This window comes from Macaca thibetana, chromosome 2, assembly GCF_024542745.1.
Source record: "Macaca thibetana thibetana isolate TM-01 chromosome 2, ASM2454274v1, whole genome shotgun sequence".
Taxonomy (NCBI): Eukaryota; Metazoa; Chordata; class Mammalia; order Primates; family Cercopithecidae; genus Macaca; species Macaca thibetana.
Window position 1 is genome coordinate 154649330 of NC_065579.1, and position 25607 is coordinate 154674936.

Sequence of the window (25607 nt, forward strand, 5' to 3'; positions counted from 1 at the left end):
AAAAAACTGGAAGCATTGCCTTTGAAAACTGGCACAAGACAGAGATGCCCTCTCTCACCAGTCCTATTCAGCATAGTGTTGGAAGTTCTGGCCAGGGCAATCAGGCAGGAGAAAGAAAGAAAGGGTATTCAATTAGGAAAAGAGAAAGTCAAATTGTCCCTATTTGCAGATGACATGATTGTATATTGAGAAAACCCCATTGTCTCAGCCCAAAATCTCCTTAAGCTGATAAGCAATTTCAGCAGTCTCAGTATACAAAAATCAATGTGCAAAAATCAGAAGCATTCCTCTACACCAGTAACAGAGAGCCAAATCATGTGTGAATTCCCATTCACAATTGCTACAAAGAGAATAAAATACCTAGGAATACAACTTACAAGGGATGTGAAGGACCTCTTCAAGGAGAACTGCAAACCACTGCTCAGTGAAATAAAAGAGGACACAAACAAATGGAAGAACATACCATGTTCATGGATAGGAAGAATCAATATTGTGAAAATGGCCATACTGCCCAAGGTAATTTATAGGTTCAGTGCCATCCCCATCAAGCTACCAATGACTTTCTTCACAGAATTGGAAAAAACTACTGTAAAGTTCATATGGAATCAAAAAGCACCCTGCATTGCGAAGACAATCCTAAGCCAAAAGAACAAAGTTGGAGGCATCACGCTACCTGACTTCAAACTATACTACAAGGCTACAGTAACCAAAACAGCATGGTACTGGTACCGAAACAGAGATATAGACCAATGGAACAGAACAGAGCCCTCAGAAATAATACCACATCTCTACAGCCATCTGATCTTTGACAAACCTGATAAAAACAAGAAATGGGGAAAGGATTCCCTATTTAATAAATGGTGCTGGGAAAACTGGATAGCCATAAGTAGAAAGCTGAAACTGGATCCCTTCCTTACGCCTTATACAAAAATTAATTCAAGATGGATTAAAGACTTAAATGTTAGACCTAAAACTATAAAAACCCTAGAAGAAAACCTAGGCAATACCATTCAGGACGTAGGCATGGGCAAAGACTTCATGACTAAAACACCAAAAGCAGTGGCAACAAAAGCCAAAATTGACAAATGGGATCTAATTAAACTAAAGAGCTTCTGCACAGCAGAGGAAACTATCATCAGAGTGAACAAGCAACATACAGAATAGGAAAAATGTTTATAATCTACCCATCTGACAAAGGGCTAATATCCAGAATCTACAATGAACTTAAACAAATTTACAAGAAAAAATCAAACGACCCCATCAAAAAGTGGGCAAAGAGCAGTATTATTTTTAAATGCTCAATAAGTTTATTTTTTAAATTGGATTTGAGAAACTTGGTAATGCCTCATTTATTGCTTTTCATTAAGAATAGAGTTCTGGGACGGGTGCAGTGGCTTACACCTCTAATCCCAGCAGTTTGGGAGACCAGGGTGAACAGATCACATGAGGTAAAGAGTTTGAGACCAGCCTGACCAACATGATAAAACCCCGCCTCTACTAAAAATACAAAAATTAGCCAGATATGGTGGTGGGTGCCTGTAATCCCAGCTACTCAGGAGGCTGAGGCAGGAGAATCGTGTGAACCCAGGAGGCAGAGGTTGCAGTGAACCAAGATGGCGCCACTGCACTCCAGCCTGGGTGACAGAGTGAGACTCTGTCTTAAAAAAAAAAAAAAAAAAAAAAAAAAAAAAGAATAGAGTTCTGCCTGTAATCCCAGCACTTTGGGAGGCTGAGGCGGGCAGATCACAAGGTCGGGAGATCGGGACCACAGTGAAACCCCGTCTCTACTAAAAATACAAAAAATTAGCCGGGCGCGGTGGCAGGCGCCTGTAGTCCCAGCTACTTGGGAGGCTGAGGCAGGAGAATGGCAGGAACCTGGGAGGCGGAGCTTGCAGTGAGCCAAGATCGCGCCACTGCACTCCAGCCAGGGGGACAGAGTGAGACTCCGTCTCAAAAAAAAAAAAAAAGAATAGAGTTCTGAATATAAGATTTTCAAGTAAATCACTAGAACTTTAAAAATATTAACACTTTGCTAGATAACTTCTAAAAACACCTGTACTATAGTGTAGTTCAATAAAAACATTCAGACATTTTTTGGTGAGTAGTATAAATTGGAAAGTTCCCAAAGTCGTCATGGCTTTCAGCAAGTATCATATCATGTAGTCCTCACATGAAACATCATCAGTATTACCAAAACAGTATGAGTAAGCCTTGTAATTTGCTTACTGTTTGTCTGATTTTCTAGTTAGTTTAGCATTAGGAACATGGTCAGGAATTTCCTGGGCACTTTGGAATTGTTACCAAGAAGAGAAGCAGTTATGATGTGGTTTATTGATTCATCTACAAGGAAATACATACAAGTAAGCAAGCACCATTAGAATTCAGAAATGTGTGAGATCAAGGGACATCATCCTAGCATTTGAATTATTGCCCAAAAAAATACACAAGTGTAATGGGGATACTCTATTATTAAGTCATTTAAACCTTTTTGTGAATAGAGAGAAATAGCACTTTTAATTATATGGACAACCACTGACATTTATTATATGTAATAAGAGGCCTGGTACACACATGAGGAGGTCAGACTTCTTGTAGAAAAAAAAGAATGTTTGCTTATTTTAGTGACTCCTTTTTGGAGATCTGCAGGGTGAGCTCCCTCAAAGCTAATAAAGGAGGAAGAATCCCTTTTATCTAATGACTGCTAGGTATTTTGTTACATCACTGTAAGAGGAGATCTACTCAGTAGAGGGGTTGATTTCTTCCCTCAGGTTCACACATTGATTGCTGCTCTCAAATTTGTCCTCAGCTTTCACACAGCAGTTTGTACTAGCACGTTACCACTACCACCGACCTGCCCCCTCAGAAAACTAGGAAAGTTCTTACCTGTCCCATTTTATCAATGAATTTGGGGGTCTTGTACTTGGAAGAATAGAAACTTACAAGGGAAATTTCAGGTTTTACCGACTAGATGTAGGTTTCACTTTTCCATTGGAAAAGATTGCTTTATTAGGCATATTTGAGTTTATTCAGTTTGTCTTTTCATGGGAATTTTTCTTCTGTGGTTTTCAGTATAAAACAATGCAGCAAAATTTAGTTAAATGGGTTTTATTAACTTTCTGGTTGATTCATACCTATTTTTAAACTCATTTTGCTTTTGTTTAAATTGTGCATTAAAATATTTAATTATGGAACATGTAATGATTGATGCACCATCAAAACATTTGTAGTTTTCCCTAATAAACTGTGTGGCTTTTTGATGAATAGTTTTCATGACATCTTCAGTTGACTGAAGAAATTTTTATCACATTAATTTTTCTAAAGTTTTCTGGAATTTCTTGCCATTTTGTTTTAAACCATGTGTTTAAGGTAACAGTCTATCTTTTATCCTTCCTATTTTTCATTTTTCTCTCAGTTTTCCAGAGCTGTCCCACTTCATTATGGACTTTTTTGTTCCCTTAATTACCCCCCTACTCTCAAGCTTAGCACACATGTCTAGTAAATAAATATTACCTTACATTTCAATTTCAATCTCTTCTACACTCCTCCTCTGCCTTCAAGAATACATATACTGTGTCTGATCCTGACAGGTGCTGTTGCTTTGCTGTTTCTATCCTCCAAAATGCCACCATTTTTTCTATTCTTTCACTGCAGTTTATATTCACCCTCACTGATTCCATTTCCTTATCATTCATTGCCATGGGTAGACAGAGTGATTCGAAGTAGGTAGTAATGGTTGGGATTGAAAAATAAACCATTTTGAACCGGTTGAGATAGCCCTTAGAAGTGCCCATAGTCTGTCCTCATAAAAAGTGTGGACTTAGAGTGGCAAGAATAGGACTATAGCAAGAGTGCAAGGAGGCTTACGTTATAAGTAACAGTTAACAACTTCTTTGAAGTAGAGAAGACTGAACAGATGAAAGCAGTGGATCTTAAAGAGTGCCTGTAATTAAGGAAAAGAAGAACAACAATGGGGTGTAAAAGTTGGAACTATGTAGAAGTAGTAGTGACTGTTCATTTTAGAATTCTTAACTTCTAGGATGTTTGCTTGAAAAAGGTTTACAAAGTACCACCCTTCACATCTTGGACCCCGCCCTCACCCACACTCTGTGTCTTCGGGTGTGGCAAAGCCTCCGAGATCCCAGATCTTTTCCATTTCTTGTCTTCTTAATTTCTTCAGTTCTTTCCCCCTTACCCTTCATTAGTTACCCCTCTCTCCTTATCTAAGGCCAAAATGACAGTCTATTTACATACATACATCTATAGATTTACATCTATAAAACTATTTACGTAGTATTTACTTTGTATTAGGTATTATAAGTAATCTAGAAATGATTTAAAGTATATGAGAGGCTCAGGCATGAGAATCACATGAACCCAGGAGGCAGAGGTTGCAGTGAGCCGAGATCACATCACTGCACTCCAACCTGAGCAACAGAGTGAGTCTGTCCAAAATATAAAATAAAAAATAAAAAAGTAAAGTATATAAGAGGCTCTGTGTAGATTACCTATAAATACTACTCCATTTTATGCAAGGGACTTGAGCATCTTTGGATTTGGGTATCTGAGGAGGGTCTTGGAACCAGGCCCCCAGGATACCAAGGGATAACTGACTATACATTACATATTCTTGTCCAGACTAAGAAACAAAACTGCTATGGCCTTCAACTGGGCATTCAGATGCACAGAAGGATAGGTGATGTGGTGAGAGAGAGTAAATATATGGGAGAAAATGGGCAAGATGGGCCATAAGGAGAGGGACCACAGACCACTGATACACCGTTTATTTTATAGATTATTTTTAACAGCTTTGTCAAAATGTCTTATTAAAAACTCCGGTCCTCTTTTCATTGTTAGATTTTATTTTAGGTATCGGGCACATGGTTATCGAGATGTTTTCATTTGACAGTGCCGCTGTCCTAAGTGGTTGCCTTTCTTGCCAGATTGTTTTTTCAGTTGTTCTTGTCAATTTCTGTTGATCAGACAAGGACAGTTATCTTTTTATCTCCCTATCCTGGGACCTTACGTAGTTCATGTTCAATACTGTTAGGTGGATGGATGGGTATGTGGGTGGGTTGATGGATGGATGGATTTTAAAGAAGCCTTTCTATATTAGGTGATTTTAATTGAGAAGGGTAAATCTGAATTTCTTTAGAATGAAAACCACATATTAATACTTTTTTGTACCTGGAACCATAAAGTTTTCAGCCATCACAATTGCTAGAAATTATTTTACTTTCCTGCATATAAGATTGTGGGTTAAAATTGAACTGATTTGAAGTAAAATGGCATAGGAGCTTTCTGTTCCTTAACAAGAACCAAAATAGCTACCAAGTCTGATTGTGAGAAAACAGTGTCTCCTAGAACCTGATAATTAGGGCAGTAGTCTTCAACTGTCTTCCCAGGGAAGACTATTTGATCAGCTGGACTAAATTTTCTCATTTAAGGGGAAAGGAAAATGAATAGTCTTCTCTCAGTTTTAAGCTTTTCCTTTCATTCATTTTCAATAAATCTTAGCATCAATTTGTTGCTTTTCTTTACCACAATCTGATAGCATTTAATATGTAAATTAGTACAAAATTTAGATATTTAGGTACCAATTTGAATAAATATTATTGGCAGGGGCTTTGCACCAGAAGACATTTTAAAACTACTACATTAAAAATACAATTTCCCTTGCTAGGGGCTTAGAGGACGGGATTAATGTAGAGTGACTGCTTGTGAGTTTGGGGTTTCCCTTTGGGGTGATGAAAATGTTTTGGAACTAGAGGTGATGGTTATACAACATTGCGAATGCACTAAATGTACTAAATGTTGAATTGTGCTGAATTGTACACTTTTAAATGGTTTATGTTAATATAAATTATACCTTAATTTAAAAAAAAAAAAAAGCTTTTCTTGAACTTTTTAAAGTTCATGCCGTATCTGTGAATTGCCAAAGTGTGTGCTGTAGCTCAGAGGATAATGTACTCCTGTAGCTAGTTATGGTTATGATTTTTTCTTCAAACTGTGAAACATATTAGAGTGAAAATTAGTACTTACAGGCTAAATACTTAAGTAACAAGCATGAACCAGGGTTATCCCAGGTAACTGGGAGAACCTAAAACTAAACTGGGAGAACCTAAAACGTTACCTAAAACTAACAACAAATGCTTTTATGTACAAGCTCGCTACCACGACTTGCTACAGAACTTGATTCTTCAGAGAAATAAGTACATTTGACAGAAACAGCTTCCCCCATGCAGATAAAAAGCCTATTTCAAACTTGTAAAAAGTAACAAAAATAATCTTACTGAGTAAATTGGATAAAGACATTTTCAGTTTTAATAAAAGCAGTGATACTTTAAACAAATGTTTCTCAAATCCTTTTTCCACTAGTGTCTAGGTAAGTCTTATCTGCCATTGGCTCATAAACAGCTGGGTAGGTTGGTCAGTACATCCAGTTGTACATACATACACATACAGACACACATTCTCATTCATATTCTCTTTGCTATGACACCACCATTTAAAAACATAAAGAATATGTTTGTACAGTATTTCCTGTAGTCAAATATTGCCAGAGTAGGACAGGAAGACCTAATATATTTACATCAATGAAAGATGCAGATATGTCTTATTAATATACCTACTCCAAAACTTTGGCCACATCTTTCCCCGAGATATTTTTAGTTCTCAGACATAATTTTAGCAGATAATGCCTTTGTTACGTATCACAGTGCTTCTGTGGGCTTTTTCTGTAAGTTGATTACTGACTCATTTAGCTAATTTGAGATACAGGTTTGTCATGTGGGTTTTTTTCCCCCTGTTAAACTGGTAGGGTTTTGTTTTTGGTTTTGTTTTGTTTTGTTTTGTTTTGTTTTGTTTTTGAGACGGAGTTTCGCTCTTGTCGCCCAGGCTGAAGTGCAATGGCACGGTCTTGGCTCACTGCAACCTCTGCCTTGCGGGTTCAAGTGATTCTCCTGCCTCAGCCTCCCGAGGAGCTGGGATCACAGGTGTGTGCCACCATGCCAGGCTAATTTTTGTATTTTTTAAAAAACCTATTCTTTTTTTAGTGATTATTATTATATTTTTAAGTTCTGGGATACATGTGGAGAAGGTGCAGGTTGGTTACATAGGTATACGTGTGCCATAGTGGTTTGCTGCACCCATCAATCCATCGTCTACGTTAGGTATTTCTCCTAATGCTATCCCTCCCCTTGCCCCCTACCTCCCCAGCAGGCCCTGGTATGTAATGTTCCCCTCCCTGTGCCCATATGTTCTCATTGTTCAACTGCCACTTATGAGTGAGAACATGCGGTGCTTGGTCTTGTGTTCCTATGTTAGTTTGCTGAGAATGATGGTTTCCAGCTTCATCCATGTCCCTGCAAAGGACATGAACTCATTCTTTTTTTATGGCTGCATAATATTCCATGATGTATGTGGGCCACATTTACTTTATCCATTCTAATACATTGATGGGCATTTGGGTTGCTTCCAAGTCTTTGCTATCATGAATAGTGCTGCAATAAACGTATGTATGCATGTGTCTTTATAGTAGAATGATTTGTAATTCTTTGGGTATATACCTAGTAATGGGATTGCTGGGTCAAATGGTATTTCAAGTTCTAGATCCTTGAGGTATCACCACACTATCTTCCACAATTGTTAAACTAATTTACACTCCCACCAACAGTGTAAAAGCGTACCTATTTCTTCACATCCTCTCCAGCATCTGTTGTTTCCTGACTTTTTAATGATCGCCATTCTAAATAGTGTGAGATGGTTTCTCATCGTGGTTTTGATTTGCGTTTCTCTAATAATCAGTGATGATGAACTTTTTTTCATATGTTTCTCGGCCACATAAATGTCGTCTTTTGAAAAATATCTGTTCGTATCTTTCACCCACTTTTTGATGGGTTTTGGTTTTTTTTGGTAAATTTGTTTAAGTTGCTTGTAGATTCTTGTTATTAGCCCTTTTGTCAGATGGATGGCAAAAATTTTTCTTATTCTGTAGGTTGCCTGTTCTGATAATAGTTTCTTTTGCTGTGCAGAAGCCCGTTAGTTTAATTAGATCCCATTTGTCCATTTTGGCTTTTGTTGCCATTACTTTTGGTGTTTTAGTCATGAATTCTTTGCCCTTGCCTATGTCCTGAATGGTATTGCCTAGGTTTTCTTCTAGGGTTTTTGTGGTTTTAGGTCTAATATTTAAGTCTCTCATCCATCTTGAGTTAATTTTTGTATAAAGTATAAGGAAGGGGTCCAGGTATAAGGTATAGTTTAATGGTCTTCTACATATGGCTAGCCAGTTTTCCCAGCACCATTTATTAAATAGGGAATCTTTTCCCCATTTCTTGTTTTTGTCAGGTTTGTCAAAGATCAAATGGTTGCAGATGTGTGGTGTTATTTCTGAGGACTCTGTTCTGTTCCATTGGTCTATACCTCTGTTTTGGTACCAGTACCATGCTGTTTTGGTTACTGTAACCTTGTAGTAGAGTTCGAAGCCAGGTTGTGCTGCCTCCAGCTTTGTTGTTTTTGCTTAGGATTGTCTTGGCTCTTTTTTGGTTCCATATGAAATTTAAAGTAGTGTTTTCTAATTCTGCGAAGAAAGTCAGTGGTAGTTTGATGGGAATAGCATTGAATAATCTATAAATTACTTTGGGCAATATGGCCATTTTCACCATATTAATTCTTCCTATCCATTAGTATGGAATGTTTTTCCATTTGTTTGTGTCCTCTCTTATTTCCTTGAACAGTGGTTTGTAGTCCTCCTTGAAGAGGTCCTTCACATCCCTTGTAAGTTGTATTCCTAGGTATTTTATTCTTTTTGTAGCAGTTGTGAATGAGAGTTTGCTCATGATTTGGCTGTTTGTCTATTATTGGTATATAGGAATGTTTGTGATTTTTGTCATTGATTTTGTATCCTGAGACTTTGCTGAAGTTGCTTATCAGCTTAAGGAGATTTTGGGCTGAGATAGTGGGGTTTTCTAAATAGACAATCATGTCATCTGCAAACAGATAATTTGACTTCCTCTCTTCCTATTCGAATACCCTTTATTTCTTTCTCTTGCCTGATTGCCCTGGCCAGAACTTCCAATATTATGTTGAATAGGAGTGGTGAGAGAGGGCACCCTGGTTTTGTGCCGGTTTTCAAAGGGAATGCTTCCAGCTTTTGCCCATTCAGTACAATATTGACTGTGGGTTTGTCATAAATAGCTCTTACTGTTTTGAGATATGTTCCATCAATACCTAGTTTATTGAGTGTTTTTAGCATGAAAGGCTGTAGAGTTTTATTGAAGGCCTTTGCTGCATCTGTTGAGATAATCATATGTTTTTTGTCATTAGTTCTGTTTATGTGATGAATTACATTTATTGATTTGCGTGTGTTGAACCAGCCTTGCATCCCAGGGATGAAGCCGACTTGATCATGGTGGATATGCTTTTTAATGTGCTGCTGGATTCAGTTTGCCAGTATTTTATTGAGGATTTTTGCATCGATGTTCATCAGAGATACTGGCCTGAAATTTTCTTTCTTTGTTGTGTCTCTGCCAGGTTTTATTATCAGGATGATGCTGGCCTCATAAAATGAGTTAGGGAGGATTCCCTCTTTTTCTATTGGTTGGAATAGTTTCAGAAGGAATGGTACCAGCTCCTCTTTGTACCTCTGGTAGAATTCAACCGTGAATCCATCTGGTCCTGGGCTTTTTTTGTTGGTGGACTATTAATTACTGCCATTGGTCTATTCAGAGATTCAACTTCTTCCTGGTTTAGTCTTGGGAGGGTGTATGTGTCCAGGAGTTTATCCATTTCTTCTAGATTTTCTAGTTTATTTGCGTAGAGGTGTTTATAGTATTCTCTGATGGTAGTTTGTATTTCTGTGGGATCGGTGGTGATCTCCCCTTTATCATTTTTTATTGTATCTATTTGATTCTTCTCTCTTTTTCTTCTTTATTAATCTGGCTGGCAGTCTATCTATTTTGTTAATCTTTTCAAAAAACCAGATCCTGGATTCACTGATTTTTTTTTAAGGGTTTTTTTTGTGTCTGTATCTCCTTCTCTTCTGCTCTGATCTTAGTTATTTCTTGTATTGTGCTAGCTTGAATTTGTTTGCCCTTCCTTCTGTGGTTCTTTTAATTGCGATGTTAGGGTGTCAATTTTTACATCTTTCCTGCTTTCTCCTGTGGGCATTTATTTAGTGCTATATAAACTTCCCTCTAAACACTGCTTTAGCTGTGTCCCAGAGATTCTGGTATGTTGTATCTTTGTTCTCATTGGTTTCAAAGAACTTACTTATTTCTGCCTTCATTTTGTTATTTACCCAGTAGTCATTCAGGAGCAGGTTGTTCGGTTTCCATGTAGTTGTGCAGTTTTGAGTGAATTTCTTAATCCTGAGTTCTAATTTGATTCACTGTGGTCTGAGAGACTGTTCGTTATGATTTCTGTTCTTTTACATTTGCCGAGGAGTGTAGATATCTATCTACAGAACTTGGTCCAGAGCTGAGTTCAAGTCCCGAATATCCTTGTTACTGTTCTGTTTTGTTGATCTGTGTAATACTGACAGTGTGGTGTTAAAGTCTCCCACTGTTTTTGTGTGGGAGTCCAAGTCTCTTTGTAGGTCTTTAAGAACTTCCTTTGTGAATCTGGATGCTCCTGTATTGGATGCATATATATTTAAGATAGTTAGCTCTTCTTGTTGCATTTGATCCCCTAATTTTTGTATTTTTAGTAGAGACAGAGTTTCACCATGTTGGCCAGGCTGGTCTCAAACTCCTGACCTCAGGTGATTCACCCACCTTGGCCTCCCAAAGTGCTGGGATTATAGGCGTGAGCCACCGTGCCCGGCCTAAACTGGTAGTTTAATGCAGAATCTTATTTTCACTCTTACCAATAAAATGGTTTTGCATACAAAGTTAAGAGTGGACTCTAACATTTGTGTCTTAACCTTCTATAGAACTGTCAAGTAATCCACCTCTGGCTACCATCCTTATTCCTCCTCATGCTCGGATTCAAGCAGCTGCTTCAACCCCCACAAATGCCACAGCAGCCTCAGGTAAGAACATTCTAAGTCTCTTCTATAAAAACATACTCTGGGCTGGGCGCAGTGGCTCACACGTGTAATCCCAGCACTTTGGGAGTCCGTGGTAGGTGGATCACCTGAGGTCAGGAGTTCGAGACCAGCCTGACCAACAAGGGGTGAAACCTCCTCTCTACTAAAAATAAAAAATTAGCTAGGTGTGGTGGCAGGTGCCTGTAATCCCAGCGTCTGGGGAGGCTGAGATAGGAGAATTGCTTGAAACCGGGAGGCAGAGGTTACGTTGAGCTGAGATCGTGCCACTGCACTCCAGCCTGGGTGACAGAGAATGTCTCAAAAAAAAAAAAATTGTTTTTCAAAAGACATGATTACCTTTCATTTCATTTGATGAGTATGAACATTTAATACCTTTTATGTATCAAAAACAGCACAGCCAAATGAGTAAACATGAATAAAATTTTTTGCTTTATTTCCAAAAAGCATAAAACAAAAGTACCCACCAGGACCTTATATATAAGATATAAATATCTTCTGATAATGATGTTAAATTCTGTCATCTTAGCAAAAGGATCACTTGAGGCCAGGAGTTCAAGATCAGCCTGGACAGCATAGTGAGACCCCATCTAAAAAATAAAAATAAATTTAAAAAAATTTTTTAAGTTAACGGTTTTTATGTAATTTCAGTAGGATGTCAAATCAAATGAGATGTTTATAGCTGAAAACATAAATATATTGTTACTGAAAATAATTCACTTTTGTTTTTTTCCCCTCAAATGTAAATTGTAGTAGTATACTAGAGAGGCAAATTTCCAAGAAGTATAAGTTATAAGTTTATACTTATATTTAATCATTTTCTTTAATCATTTGAAAGGACTAAAACTGCAATGCAAATACGTTTAACTGAGATTTAGATCAGAATGTGACGAGACTCTTATATACCAAAAAAAAAAGTTATTCACGGGTTAGAGCTAAGGTGTACTGTGGGCCCGAAGCCAGCTAATGGTGAGGCCTGATTTAGTGAGAATCAGTGTCCTTGGAGATACTCTGAAAATATCCAACCCTTAAGAGTGAAGTGAAGTTCTTCCAAATAATGACTGGATGCTTTTAAAACTTAAAAGCTTTTAAAAGTTAGAAACATAATAGGTAGCACAATTAGGGGCTCAGAATTTGGCACCTTTATTTTCTCTCTCTCTGTCCAAAAAGCTAATGGCAGGAGCTGACTTCATTTTCTTTAAATAGTCTTGAACTGAGTTGGATCAGATCCATTTTTGCCTAAGGGTATTTATGCTGCAGGAGAGAAAATCTTTGATTACTAGTTCTCATCATTAAACAGTAAGGTCAAAAACCATGTCCCGTTTGATATGGTGTTGTTTCTGTCTAATCTTAATCTTTTAAAATGTTGCTAATAAAGATATAAAACATTCTAGTTCATGTTCAGGAAAAGTCTGGAAAGAACGATCTCTTTTCTTGTTCCAAGTTTATCAGCACATGCTACCTTGAGAAAGTCATTTGAACTTTATTAGTTTTATTAGTGTCTTATTCATTTTCCCAGTCTGTAAAATGGAGTGGCAATTACTTTAGGACGACATTTGTCTTTACTTGTCTTTATTTGTCTGTACTTTAGGACAGCATTGCCACTCCATTTTACAGTTGAGAAAGTGTGCTGAAATCTGCTTTAAAGTGTTTAAGGTAAAAATATTTTTTAAAGTATGACCTATTTAGAATCAAGACAGAATTGCTATGAGCCATTAACAAATTTAATACTGGCCCAGGTTACATTAATTGTTTACAATATGAAAAAGGCCCTAACCCTGAACTAACACATTTACTTATTTTATTGAGCTCATTTCCACAGTTTTACTTAGAATGGCTTTACACGGTGTATAAAAATGAGTAGGTTTTGAGCAGTTTAAACTAACTTTCTTAATGCAGGATACCAAACTTAATTAATGATTGTGACTTATGTTTTTGAGCAAATTGTCTGCTTAGTAGGAGCTTAGTATAACCTGATTTTCATGTTGTTTTGATACAGGCTACAGCAAACCGCAAAATAATAATAATAATTTACATGTGTATATTTTTACAGCTGTAGAAATCAGATTTCAACATAAAAATAGAAACCGACATTGAACTTTGACTCTGAGAGTTTACTCCAAAGTTGAATTGGGGTATGGGGAAGTTAATAGAGGAATGGTAAGCTGAGGTCAGAGCTAAAATTAGTTTAGAGAAATGCATGCTTTGAGTACCTTAATAATTACCAAAGAGGATATTTCAGATATTGGTCTGAGCTAAAGTAAATAAAGAAGTGTTACAATTCTGTTAAAATTTTCCATTGTTCATTAGATAAAAGCACACTGGTGTCGTGGGAAAAACGGTGTTTCCGGCCCCGCTGTTTAAGAAATATTTCTCCTTTAGGGTCTCAGATTTGTTACTGAAAGAGATAGAGTAAGTGAACTCTTAACATCATCATTTTAACAAGAAATGTGAGTTTCAAATAGATAACTTTTTTTAAAGTTCCCCTCATTGTAACCCAAAAACAGTTTAACCACAGTATAGTTAAACAGTTTTCTATGGCGCTGCAGTAGTGAAGCCCCAAGTATGTCACCAAACATACCTCAGGAAATGCTGGTCTAGACCAAGTGATTGATTGCTTGGCCTTCTGGGTGCCTGTAGTTAAAGATTCATGTATACTTTAAATAAGAATTTGTCAGTGTGAGTTACATTCTTTTGTAAGACCTTAAAATATATAAGTCCCCAGCCAGGCGCGGTGGCTCTCGCCTGTAATCCCAGCACTTTGGGAGGCCGAGGCAGGCGGATCACCTGAGGTTGGGAGTTCAAGACCAGCCTGACCAATGTGGAGATACCCTGTCTCTACTAAAAATACAAAAGTAGCCGGGCATGGTGACGCATATCTGTAATCCCAGCTACTCAGGAGGTTAAGGCAAGAGAATCACTTGAACCTGGGAGGCAGAGGTTGCAGTGAGCCGAGATTTTGCCATTGCACTCCAGCCTGGGCAATAAGAGAAAAACTTTGTCTCAAAAAAAAAAAAAATATATATATATATATATATATATATATATATATATCTCCTCTGTTTCTCTTAGATTTGGTTTCCTTGTCCCAAAGCAGGATTAATAAATATCCACTACATAGAGTTGTAAGAAGTAAGATATAAAGTGTTCAGAGTGCTTATTAGCACTTTGCCTGCCCATACAGTAGGCTCTCAGTGAAAGGAAACTGCTATTGCTTTTTTTATTACTGTTTTTGCAAAGTTAAGGACACATCAGACATGCTTTTTTTAAAAAGCCATGTGGAGGGCAGGATTGACATCCATCCTCTATGACAAAAGAATCTATGACTTTTCTTTCCTGGATAAATGGACATGCATCTCTCCACACTGTCTAGACAGAGTGAGGGACTGCTAAGCTACAGACATAACCAAAGCTTTCCTCACAAAGCATTTCAGGATCTGCTCCAGAGTCCAAAAAAAATAAATAAATAAACTGTTAAGCTATAAAGTTCTAGACCTTGAATATCTGAACCTGGAAATATTTCAAATTTAAATTTTCAAAGAATTTCTTATCACCCACCTAAGCTACATCACCACGGTAATATACCCCAAATAACCTGGGGAGAATTGATTACACTATGAACCCCTAAGTAACTAAACTAGTTGTCATACTTAATTTAAATCAGTGTAATGGAGCACATAACATCAAAATGATTCATATTTTAGAGGTGGAGCTACTTTTAGTTTATAACAGTCATATCAACAAGAAGCAAAATAATACTTAACCTGTTTTCAGTAGCCTGAGAATGTGCCTGCAAATCATCTAAAAATGACCTTGCATCACTAAAATACAAATTCAAAAGAGTACCATAACTGAATTATCATCTGATCTGTTAAAATACCATTCCTATTATTGCTCAGCATCATTGCAATTGAGGTTCTGTCAAGTATATTTGTGTCTAGAGCAAGATCATCGGAATACAGAGGCTCCTAGATAAACTGCTTGGGACACTTTTTACGTTGCTTATAGCTGGCTTAAACAAGAATGGAGTTTTCTGACATTTGTGTAGACCTGGAAACAAAGCTCAATCCTAAAGTATGTGGAATAAAAGCAGAAAAACAAAGCAGATTGCCAAAGATGCCATCAACCATGATCATACTGACTATATTATGGTGAAATCAACTTCAGATTTTAGTCAGTTACTGTTGTTAGCCAAAGCTGTTAAATGGTTTTCAGATATTTAAGTCTTAATATTTTAAATATATTATAGGCTGAAATCTAATTCTCTATATTGCTGCTTCTGAAAAAAAGCAAAAGAAAATAGACATTTTCAGCCGGCGCGGTGGCTCATGCCTGTAATCCCAGCACTCTGGGAGGCCGACGGGGGCAGATCACAAGATCAGGAGATCAAGACCATCCTGGCTAACACGGTGAAACCCCGTCTCTACTAAAAAATGCAAAAATTAGCCGAGCGTGGTGGCAGGCGCCTGTAGTCCCAGTTACTTGGGAGGCTGAAGCAGGAGAAGGGCGTGAACCCAGGAGGCGGAGCTCGCAGTAAGCCGAGATTGTGCCACTGCACCCCAGCACTCCAGCCTGGGCAACAGAGTGAGACTCTTGTCTTAAAAAAAAAAAAAAGAAAATAGACATTTTCATACCCAGATTGTGGCCTAAAATCATACCGTCCTAATTCTAGGAATATATAATTATTCTCTGTCATCACCAACAAACTGACTAGTACAACAAAATACACAATTCTTTCTCACCTTCTTTGAAAATGGTAAAGAATGTGCCAGTATTAAGTTTGAGGACATTAACACTGAGGGAACTATTTTTGCAGATGTTTCAACTTTCCTTTTGTTGTGTACTGCAACTGTATGTGAGCTGATAAAAACTTATGGTAAAGTATTATAGTATAAAACGAGCTGTCAGAATTTAGACTTTTTAGTTCAGTAATTCCACTTTAGGGATTTTAACTTCAGGATAAATATTTTGGAAAGAAAAAGGCTACCATGTACAGACAGAGGAATCTCATAATATATATAATAAATTAATAAAAATTCTGTATTAATATATAACAAAAAGGAGAGCCAATGTAACCTGAATGGTCAACAGTAGGAAGTTGTTTTAATACATTACGAAATCTCCGTTTTTATGTAGCCATAAAAAACAATTTTCCTGAAGCTTATGGACATTCGTGGAAATACTCATCCTAATTTATGTAGAGAAAATTTTAAAATCTCATGAACCTTGTTGGTTACTATTGTCAAAATGTTTATTTTCATGTGGATAGGGACTAGACAGAAATATACAAAACTGTAAACTGTTGTGCTAAATTAATGGGTATGGATGTTGACTTTTTTTTCCGAAAAAATATTCTTTATAAGTTGTTTTTAAAATGCTTTAGTATCTAGAGGCATTATTGTTAATCATGGCTCTGATTGACATGAGAATCTCTTGAAAATTACGCATACTACTCTCAATTCTTAAAGTATAATTTATTTGGTGTGTGTGTGGGTTTTTTTGTTTGTTTGTTTGTTTATTTGTTTGTTTTGAGACAATCTTACTCTGTCTCCCAGACTGGAGTACAGTGGCGTGATCTCAGCTCACTGCAACCTCTAACTCCTGGGTTCAAGTGATTCTCATGCCTCAGCCTCCCAAGTAGCTGGGATTACAGGTGCGCACCACCATACCTGGCTAATTTTTTGTAATTTTAGTACAGACGGGGTTTCACTTTGTTGGCCAGGCTGGTCTCGAACTCCTGGCATCAAGTAGTCTGCCTGCCTTGGCCTCCCAAAGTGCTGGGATTACAGGAGTGAGCCACTGTGGCCAGCCAAAATTCATAGTATAATTTCTTATGTTGACTGAAAAAAAAAATACATATATATTTTATATATATAAATAACATATATAATATATATATGAATGGTCAACATAGGAAATGTTCAACATTTATATATATAAAATATATAATATATATTATATGTGTCTTATTTTCTTTGTATGCCCAGTCAACTCATTCACTCCATTTAGGAGACCATGCATCTGGAACATCTAAAGTAATAAATCTCAAGACATTACTGTTTTCTTAATCAAATACGAACTGTTTTAGAGATCATCTGCTCAGATGAGTTGAATGTGAGATGTTGTAGGGAATTTCAACTAGAGCAGTTTTCTGTGTTTATCTCTTTGGTATATTGGTCATCTGCATAAAATTTCTTTCAATGCAGTGGTTCTGCTGTTAAAAACCACTGATTTCAGTCCACCCCTCATTATCTACCGAGAAGTGGTCATCTATCCCATGGTTATGTATATTCAGTAATAGACATTACTGCAAGAATGAACACCTTTTTATCTTTGCATCACTCTATTAGAAAAGTTTATCCTTTTTTCACCCTGAAATTTATTTCTGTATGCCTTCTTCCAGTCAGTGATTCTACTGTGAAATTATAACAGAACCATCCAGATCTATGTAAAAGTCCTTCAAATGTTAATGATAGCTAACTTGCCCTCCATACTAATGACAGCTTTAACTCCTAATCCTGGATTTGTTCTAAAGTATTAGGGTGTTGGATTGTCTACACAATTGTATGTCATCTGTACATTTCATAAACATGTCAGTTTTTTACCTCTACCCAAGCAACTAATAAAACATATCAAAGAGGACAAGGCAGAGCCTACTAGAAATGTTTTGCCTTTATTCAAGTTACTGATAAATTAATTGGAACTGGACTGGGTTTCCTAGAAATTACTCTTCTGGTGGTCTCTTAGTTGATTGGTCATTCCTCTTAGTGACTGGTCATTCCTCTTGTTTGCTTAACTACAGACCAACATTTAAAATACTCATTTGTGTGAGGAGGTTGTTAAAAAAACACTTTGTAAAATGCTTCTTTCTTTAAAGAAAACTTTCAGCTTTTTTCCATAAAAAAAAAAGTAACCATATCAAAGATGGAAATCAAACCGTTGTTTTTAAGACTTGGGGAAATTTCTAGTGCCTAAATATCTGTAAGCTGTGAGTTTCTGTAATCAATTTTAGATTTGTTTCTTGGACTATAGATTGTGAGTTTAAAGACATTGAAAATGTATACATTGCCCTTACCTTCCTTGAGGCACATTTTTTTTATTAGGATTTTTGTTACATCCTTTCAAGTTGAAAACCCTTCTAACAGAAGAGGGAATCATGATAACATTTGGATGAGGTCATTGTACGTGGTGAGCCAACTTAAGTTGTCTTCATCTTGGTTTGAAAAGCTCTTGCTGTTACTTTATTTGCGTAGAGATTATTGCAATTACTTGATCAAAGTTTGTTCATACTTTTCTATTTCTTGTTAGTTGTTAGCCTCTTTTGAAGACTTTAGCACCGAATCATACCTGTTTGTTCTTCAAACTTCTAAAAATTCATCTGGCTAAAATCTGGTTCAGATTTTGCTATGGCTGGTGGCCCCTTTGTCTTACAATTACAATTATTTTCACCTCAGAATTCCTGTTACCTACATACTAGCCAATTCTTTTTAGTTGGGCAGAATTAAGCACAGAATAATTTCTCTCATTGTTTGTTTCTACTGTTTTTGAGAGGTGAAATGTTAAGCAAATGGTCAGTTTATTAGATGCTTGCTTTTCTAAAATGAGAGTTACCCTCCCTCATCCTTTCCCCAAGTACTATTAATATTATACCTGGCCTTTGGGCCAGTTTTACAGTGTACATTGGGAAAGCTGTATTCATATTCTGTCTAATGTAGAAGCTGCAGTGCGTGCCCTGTTGTTTTTCTTTGTAAAGTTCTTCCTGTTTTCTCTTTATCTTAACCCAAATAGATGTTAAATTTCATAAAAGTCTGCAACTTTAAAAAAAAAAAAAAGGCATTTTTGTCTATCAAGAACATAATAGTGTATAGTTATTTTAGGAAATAAAAATTACCTCTATTCTACTTTCAAAGATAATCACACATAACATTATGTTTTAGTCTGTATATGAATGGGCAGAGAGAGATGCTTTTTAAAAAAATGGGCTTAGGCTATTTAGAGGGTGAAGGTATATGACTATAGTATTCAGCCAATATCCTAAGGCTATACCATAATTAACTTACTATTCTTGGACATTTGGTTTGTGTTGAAGATGGGGTTTTTTGTTTTTGTTGTTCTGAAAAATGCTTTGAAGATATCTTTGCATAAAGCTGTACTTATTCTTCTAAATTTTTAGAAGTAGAGTCAAAAAGTATAAAGAATTTTAAAGTTTAATGTCAAATTGCTTTCTGAAAGCTTGTCCCGCTGTCAGTTCATACTCCCCACTGTCAATACAGGTACTTTTCTATTTCCCCATTGCCCCATTTCCTCGTAGAGTGGGAGTAGGGGAAGTACAGTGTGCATGTGTGCACATACACATTTTTAGGTGTTACCAACTTGATAGCCAGTTAATATGTGCATCTCTTTTAGGTACAATGCTGCATCCGTTTCCTCCTGTTGGCTCTGCATCTGAAATACAGACTTCCATTTTGAACTATACCATTTTGACAAATTCACTGACACCGAGATTATATCTACCCCATGTTAGAGTTTCAGGTTCACTTTGTGAGTTTGTATATAGATACCTAAAATCAAACCAGCTTAGTCATTATTCTCACCAGAGCAGTCCTAGACATCACTTCTAGAAGTTCTCGCTTTCTGTGCAAAACATATTCTCTCCAATCAAGTCAAAAATTTTATTTGGGTTTTTCCCCCCCTCTAAAAGTAATTTAAAATCTGGATTAAGTTGGAATCCCCTATCAGACATTTTTCCGTGTATCCCTGAAGTGTTCCTCAGTTCCTTGCCTAAAGTCACCTACTTTTATTTATATGTCCCTTTTTTTTTTCTTTATTCCTAAATTAAGCATTTTAACTTAAAGGAACGGTGAAAATGTTACCTGTGTGTCCCCATGATCTTCAGTTTTCTGCCCTGAGCAGCCAAACTTCTTAAATAAAATGTGCCCTGCCCCAGACCTCACAGGGAACTGAGACCTCTCAGCTGCCAGCAGATCAAATATAAACAGTCTTATTGACAGGTCTTCTAGGTATCCTGGTGGATGGGTTGACTCACAGGCATCCGAATTTTACTTCTATTTTTATAATCACTGAAGTCTACCTTAGTGTTCTGTGCCATATCTTTTCCTTACAGGTGTACTTTGATTTCATGAGTGTAAATTATAATTTCAAATTAAATATAAGTTTAGGGTATACTTTGATTCTCTGTAATTATCTTGTTTGTTCATGTGCCAGTTAATAACACTAACATCTAAGACATAGTTTTACAGTAGAAGCATTTCCACTTGGAACAGCTTGAGTAGGAACATCCTGAGTTAGGTACACAGTATAAATAATATCTCCCAGGCTGTTAATTTTATCTTCTAGAGAGATTGACCTGTCATAAGACATTTTTAACTATTATAGAAAGAGGACACCTGATAAATAGAAACACATAAAATGTGCTTGGAAGAGATTGTTGTTGGGCAAGAGCATAGTAAAGGAAATAAGGGAATAAAAATATACCTGGCCGGGTGCAGTGACTCACACCTGTAATCCCAGCACTTTGGGAGGTCGAGGCAGTCGGATCACTTGAGGCCAGGAGTTCGAGACCAGCCTGGCCAACATGGCGAAACCCCATCTCTACTAAAAATACAAAAAAAAAAAAGAAATTAGCCAGGCATGGTGGTGTGTGCCTGTAATCCCAGCTACTTGCGAGGCCAGGAGAACCCCTTGAACCCAGGAGGCAGAGGTTGCAGTGAGCTGAGATTGCGCCACTGCACTCCAGCCTGGGTGACAGAGTGAGACCCTGTCTCCAAAAAAAAAAAAAACCTAATGTTTCCAAGTGTACTTATAAAGTGCATGTAAAACACAAAAAGATTCATTTGATATATCTAAAATATGTTATTTTACTAATATGCCAGCAATAGAAATAATAAAATATTTAATAATTTTGTAGCTTTTGGAGAACTTGAAATGTGTTGAGAACAAATAAGGAACTGAATTTTAATCTTTAATGTCAGTTACTTTAAATTTAAATAAATCGCCTTATGTAGTTAGCAACTACTCTATTAGAGAATATAAATAGAACATTTCTGTGATTGCTGCTGGGCCAGATAGTGAGCATTTCAATAAATTAGAAGAATTAAATTTTTATGGACACACAGATCTAGAATACTGATTCATGGTGGCAGAGCCTTTGGAATCCTGTCTCCTATGTTTATTTTCTCTCTTCTCCTCCCAACCCATTTCCTTGTTTTTACTCTCTTTTCATTTAAATCCTTTGGCAGTAGGTGTAAGTGGAGACCTTCCATTCACTCTCCTTCCTGCTCCTCATTTGGACCTTTGATCAACCACATTTGGGACAGGGAGCATGGACAGGACCATTTGTGGGCGGGGGGTGGGGGGATGCAGACAGCAAGGAATCAAGGCAAGAACTTCTGTGTTTATGACTTGAGCATTTGAGTGGGGCAGTTTCCTCAGTATTGAGACAGTTGATCCATTAATCCATGACTCCATTATCTAACAACTCTTACAGATCTCTTGAGAATCTTAAAAAAAAAAAACACTGTAGATCCTGTCCTATAAAAAGAGATGTATGTATACCAGATATGGAATTTTGCATACGAAAATTTACTCCAGGACAAAAATCACAGCCTTATGGACTCTTTTGGGAACCTGATACTTAAGGGTTCTACCCTTGGCTTCACTGTGGGATTGCCTAAGTTGTGTTTTAGTCTTATGTCACACAGAATAAAATTGGTTTTAATACATGTGCCAATTTGCTTTGCAGTATCTGGTACAAAGCCATAGAGCCATGAATTTTTCAGAAAATAATTGATTCCTGAGAAAACAATTCTGGAAAAAAGACTTAAATCTAATATAATCTTTTTTTTGTCTTGTACAGTTTCTTAGAAGCACACCTAATTATGTAGGGAGACTTTGTCAGTGATTCCCTCATTGGCTTGTGAATGCAAACCCTAAATGTCATTTAAGTTCTTTGACATATGTATTTGTTACCTATTTCTGCATATTAGTTTACCCCCCAACATTTAGCTATTTAAAACAAGAGTAAACGTTTATTGTCTCACATAGTTTCTGTGGGTCAGGGATTTAGAAGCAGCCTAGCTAGGTGGTTCTGGGTCAGAGTCTCGTGACATAGTCAGAACATTAGCTAGGGATGCAGTCATCCGACGACTTGCCTGGGGGCAGAGGCTGTACTTCCACAGTGGCTGTCATTCATGTGGTTATCAAATGTGTGCTGGCTGTATGCAGGAGGCCTCAGTCACTCAGTAAGTGGCCCTCTCCATAGTGCTACTTAAGTATCTCACATCATGGCAGCTGGCTTCCCCTAGACTAAGTAATCCAAGAAAGAAGGCAATGCGGAAGCCACAGTGTCTTTTATGTCCTAGCCTTGGAAGTCACACACCGTTGTTTCTGGAATATCCTATTAGTTACACAGGTCAGTCCTATTCAGTGTGGGAATGGACTGCATTAGGCATGGATATCAAGAGGCATGAATCATTGGGGTCATCTTGGAAAGTAGCTACCACAGTGTGTAAGGATGATTTTGTACCTTCCTTTCCTTCCCCACAAAGCTGATTGTTCGGTTTCCTCTTAAGTCCATCCTTGGTTTGGGGGAGTTTTTTTGTTTACTTGTTTGTTTTTCCATAGTAGCATTAGACAGGTGATAATGGGGATTGGTTTATAGGAAGCTTCAAAGTCAGTGAAATGTTAGCTCTGTAGTTGTTTCCAGAGCACTTATATCTCTGTACACCCCATACTGAAAGCAAAGTAACTGTGCTGTTAAATTTTCTTATCACAAACTCACTCTTCTCTTTTAATGTAACGTCTCTTACAGATAATAGAAATGTGCCTGTAGAAATCACAGTGATTTTATTGAGGTTAGTTCTAAATGAAAGTCACCTTAATCTCTTTTCTTCTTTTGCTAGGAAATCTTTTCTGCTGCCCCCTAATGCCCATAATATGGATCATTCTCCTTCCTTGTGCTCTGTGTTCCACTCCCCTGCTTATTAGCTACATGGTCTTGGGCACATTCCTTAATCTATTTGTGCTTCCTTTCTCCTATTTGCAAAATGGAGGTAACAGTTGTACCTATTTCTCAGGGTTGCTGTGTGAGCTAAATGACATGACTACAAAATACTTAGTGTGGTGTCTGGCATATTGGTCAGCAGTATGCTGTCGTTAGTATTTACTTTATTGATGTTGGTTATTGCAGTCACACTAGATTATACATATATGTGTTTTTAGATGTCCCTTTTACCTTCCCATCTATTGAACAATTGCTGTATGCCAGATACTATGCTAAGCACTTCATAGGCCTAATTTCCTAGGTAGGTAGTATCACTACCATTTACCAGTGAGGAAAGGAGAGAGAGATTAAATAATGTGTTCCAAAATCACACAGCTATTAAGTTGTACAAGTAGGCTTCATACTCAATAAATGTTTATAGAGTTGGTTTAGTTTTAAGAAAGATATATCAGTGTGAAGTTCAGAAGAGCATCTCTGGTGGAAAACAAGAGACTGTAGAGTTGGTTAATGATCTGTAGTCAGATCATTTATAATGAAAATGATCTTAGACTCTCTTTTAAACCATAATGCCATTTAGCATCACTTTACCAGTGCATATGTAATGGGAAGGGAATGTAAGGAGAAGCAAATGAACTTTATTGTTTTTATGTTATGGAGTCACTATTTAAATGTTTGAGAAGAAAAGTTACAGAAATTACACTAAATCCAATGACAATTTATCAAAATTTTAAATGAATAAACATTTTTAATAGAAAACTCATTAATTCAGATTCCATTGTGTAAAAATAAATTTACAGATGATGGTGGGAACAAAATAAGCATGTGCCAAGATTTGTTTCTTATTTCTAAAAGATGTTAATCTGTGTTATCTTGTTTCCTGATTGTTCTTGAATTAGTTTCTTCCTAGCCACCAAGAGGTCAGCTCCTCCTACTTTTCTTGGCCAAGGGGCCAATCCATCTTTATGATGGGATTGTAGAGATTATGAAATGTAACTTTATTCAGTCAGTAATTGGGTGGTCTTTTAGGCCTACTATTGAGTATCGAATTTATAGAACTTTGCCTTTTTTGTTTTACTTTTTCCCTCTCTGTACTTCGTCTTCCTCTGAAAAAGAGAACTCTGTTCTTCTCAGCAGGACATGTGTGATTTGATTTTAAGTGGAGCTCATTGTATCAGACGCAAGTTTTTTTGAAGAATGTCTATAGGACTGTGACTTTTGATATCAAGGATATTTATAATCAAAATAATTAGCCATTAAAATTATGTTCACTAAGTGATTTGAAAATAACTGAAGAGAAAAATATGAGGTAATTACAGATCTGAAGAGCATGCGTGTCCATCAAATTTTATTCAGAAAGTGAATTTGTTTCTGGTTTTATGTTCACTTAAAAGGCTTGTGCTAGGCCGGGCGCGGTGGCTCAAGCCTGTAATCCCAGCACTTTGGGAGGCCGAGACGGGCGGATCACGAGGTCAGGAGATCGAGACTATCCTGGCTAACACGGTGAAACCCCGTCTCTACTAAAAAATACAAAAAACTAGCCGGGCGAGGTGGCGGGCGCCTGTGGTCCCAGCTACTCGGGAGGCTGAGGCAGGAGAATGGCGTAAACCCGGGAGGCAGAGCTTGCAGTGAGCTGAGATCTGGCCACTGCACTCCAGCCTGGGCGACACAGCCAGACTCAGTCTGAAAAAAAAATAATAAAAATAAAAATAAAATAAAAAAAGGCTTGTGCTTTTTACTGTGATCATGCAAGCAGTCACTGAATGTATCCAAGAAAGAGGAGACTGGTTTTGGCAGTGTCACAAGCTCACAGACTGTAGTCAGTGAAAGGACATCTGCACATTGGTGCCAAATAGGATTTTGCTAAAGAGCCCATTAACATAAATGGGCTGGTGGCCATGTAGATGAGGTAAAACTGAAGTCAGCCCTGGCTGATGTCAGCCAGTGTAGTTATTGGGTGCCGTGGCCAGAGCTGCTCTCCATGTTGGCATGGGTACTGATGTAGTGGTCAAACAGATAGATAAATTTCTGATGATCAGTGCCTTTCTTAAGTCCTGGGGAAGACCAGAATGACAGTTCTACCTGTTATCTTCCCATACTGAAAATGAGAAGGAAATGCTGTTTGATGATGGTCATGCATAGGTTCTGAGTGTCATCAGAGCATGTGACACGCTGCAATAAGCATGGGTTTGTGGTGTTCCAGGTTTTCTCTGGATTTTTTTTTTAATGCAGCCTGTGCCTGAATCATGAAAATGAACATTTTTATCTGAGAAAGGCTTGGAGGAATCTGTGGTCTAGACAGGAATTGATGTTAGGTTATTGATGCGCAGAATGTGGATGATCATTGAGGGTAAAACTTCCTTTAAACAGGGCAAACCTAAGGAAGGTCAGGAGGTACGAATGAAGTGTTAGCATAGTTCCTCAGTGATTATTAGAAAAGGTGGTCATTCTGGCTTTGGAGAGTCGGTTCTATGTCATGTACCCTTTCCTGCCACCTGTTCATTTGCCATACCAATAAATTAATATGACCCCATGCCATGGGCTATA

General features: G+C 37.3%; 3 protein-coding genes across 10 annotated transcripts in view; 2 read left to right on the forward strand and 1 right to left on the reverse strand.

The window, feature by feature from the left end:
- NDUFB4 (NADH:ubiquinone oxidoreductase subunit B4) overlaps nucleotides 1-25607 on the reverse strand; it is an 812324-nt gene that overhangs the window by 741799 nt on the left and 44918 nt on the right. Inside the window, exon 1 of one of the 2 annotated variants that reach the window (XM_050781903.1) lies at nucleotides 4086-4089. The exons of the other annotated variant lie outside the window; for it this stretch is intronic. The gene's annotated coding sequence lies outside the window, so the exon portion shown is untranslated. Of the gene's footprint in view, nucleotides 1-4085; nucleotides 4090-25607 lie in introns of those variants that run through there. 2 annotated transcript variants of the gene reach the window in all.
- The window catches only part of LOC126949250 (cytochrome c oxidase copper chaperone), an 846236-nt gene that overhangs the window by 665371 nt on the left and 155258 nt on the right, over nucleotides 1-25607 (forward strand). The window lies entirely within an intron of this gene.
- The window catches only part of GSK3B (glycogen synthase kinase 3 beta), a 270425-nt gene that overhangs the window by 237210 nt on the left and 7608 nt on the right, over nucleotides 1-25607 (forward strand). For both annotated transcript variants that reach the window (XM_050781893.1, XM_050781894.1), the window contains one exon: nucleotides 10928-11026. In XM_050781893.1, coding sequence (XP_050637850.1) covers nucleotides 10928-11026 — 99 coding nt within the window. The remainder of the gene's footprint in view (nucleotides 1-10927; nucleotides 11027-25607) is intronic.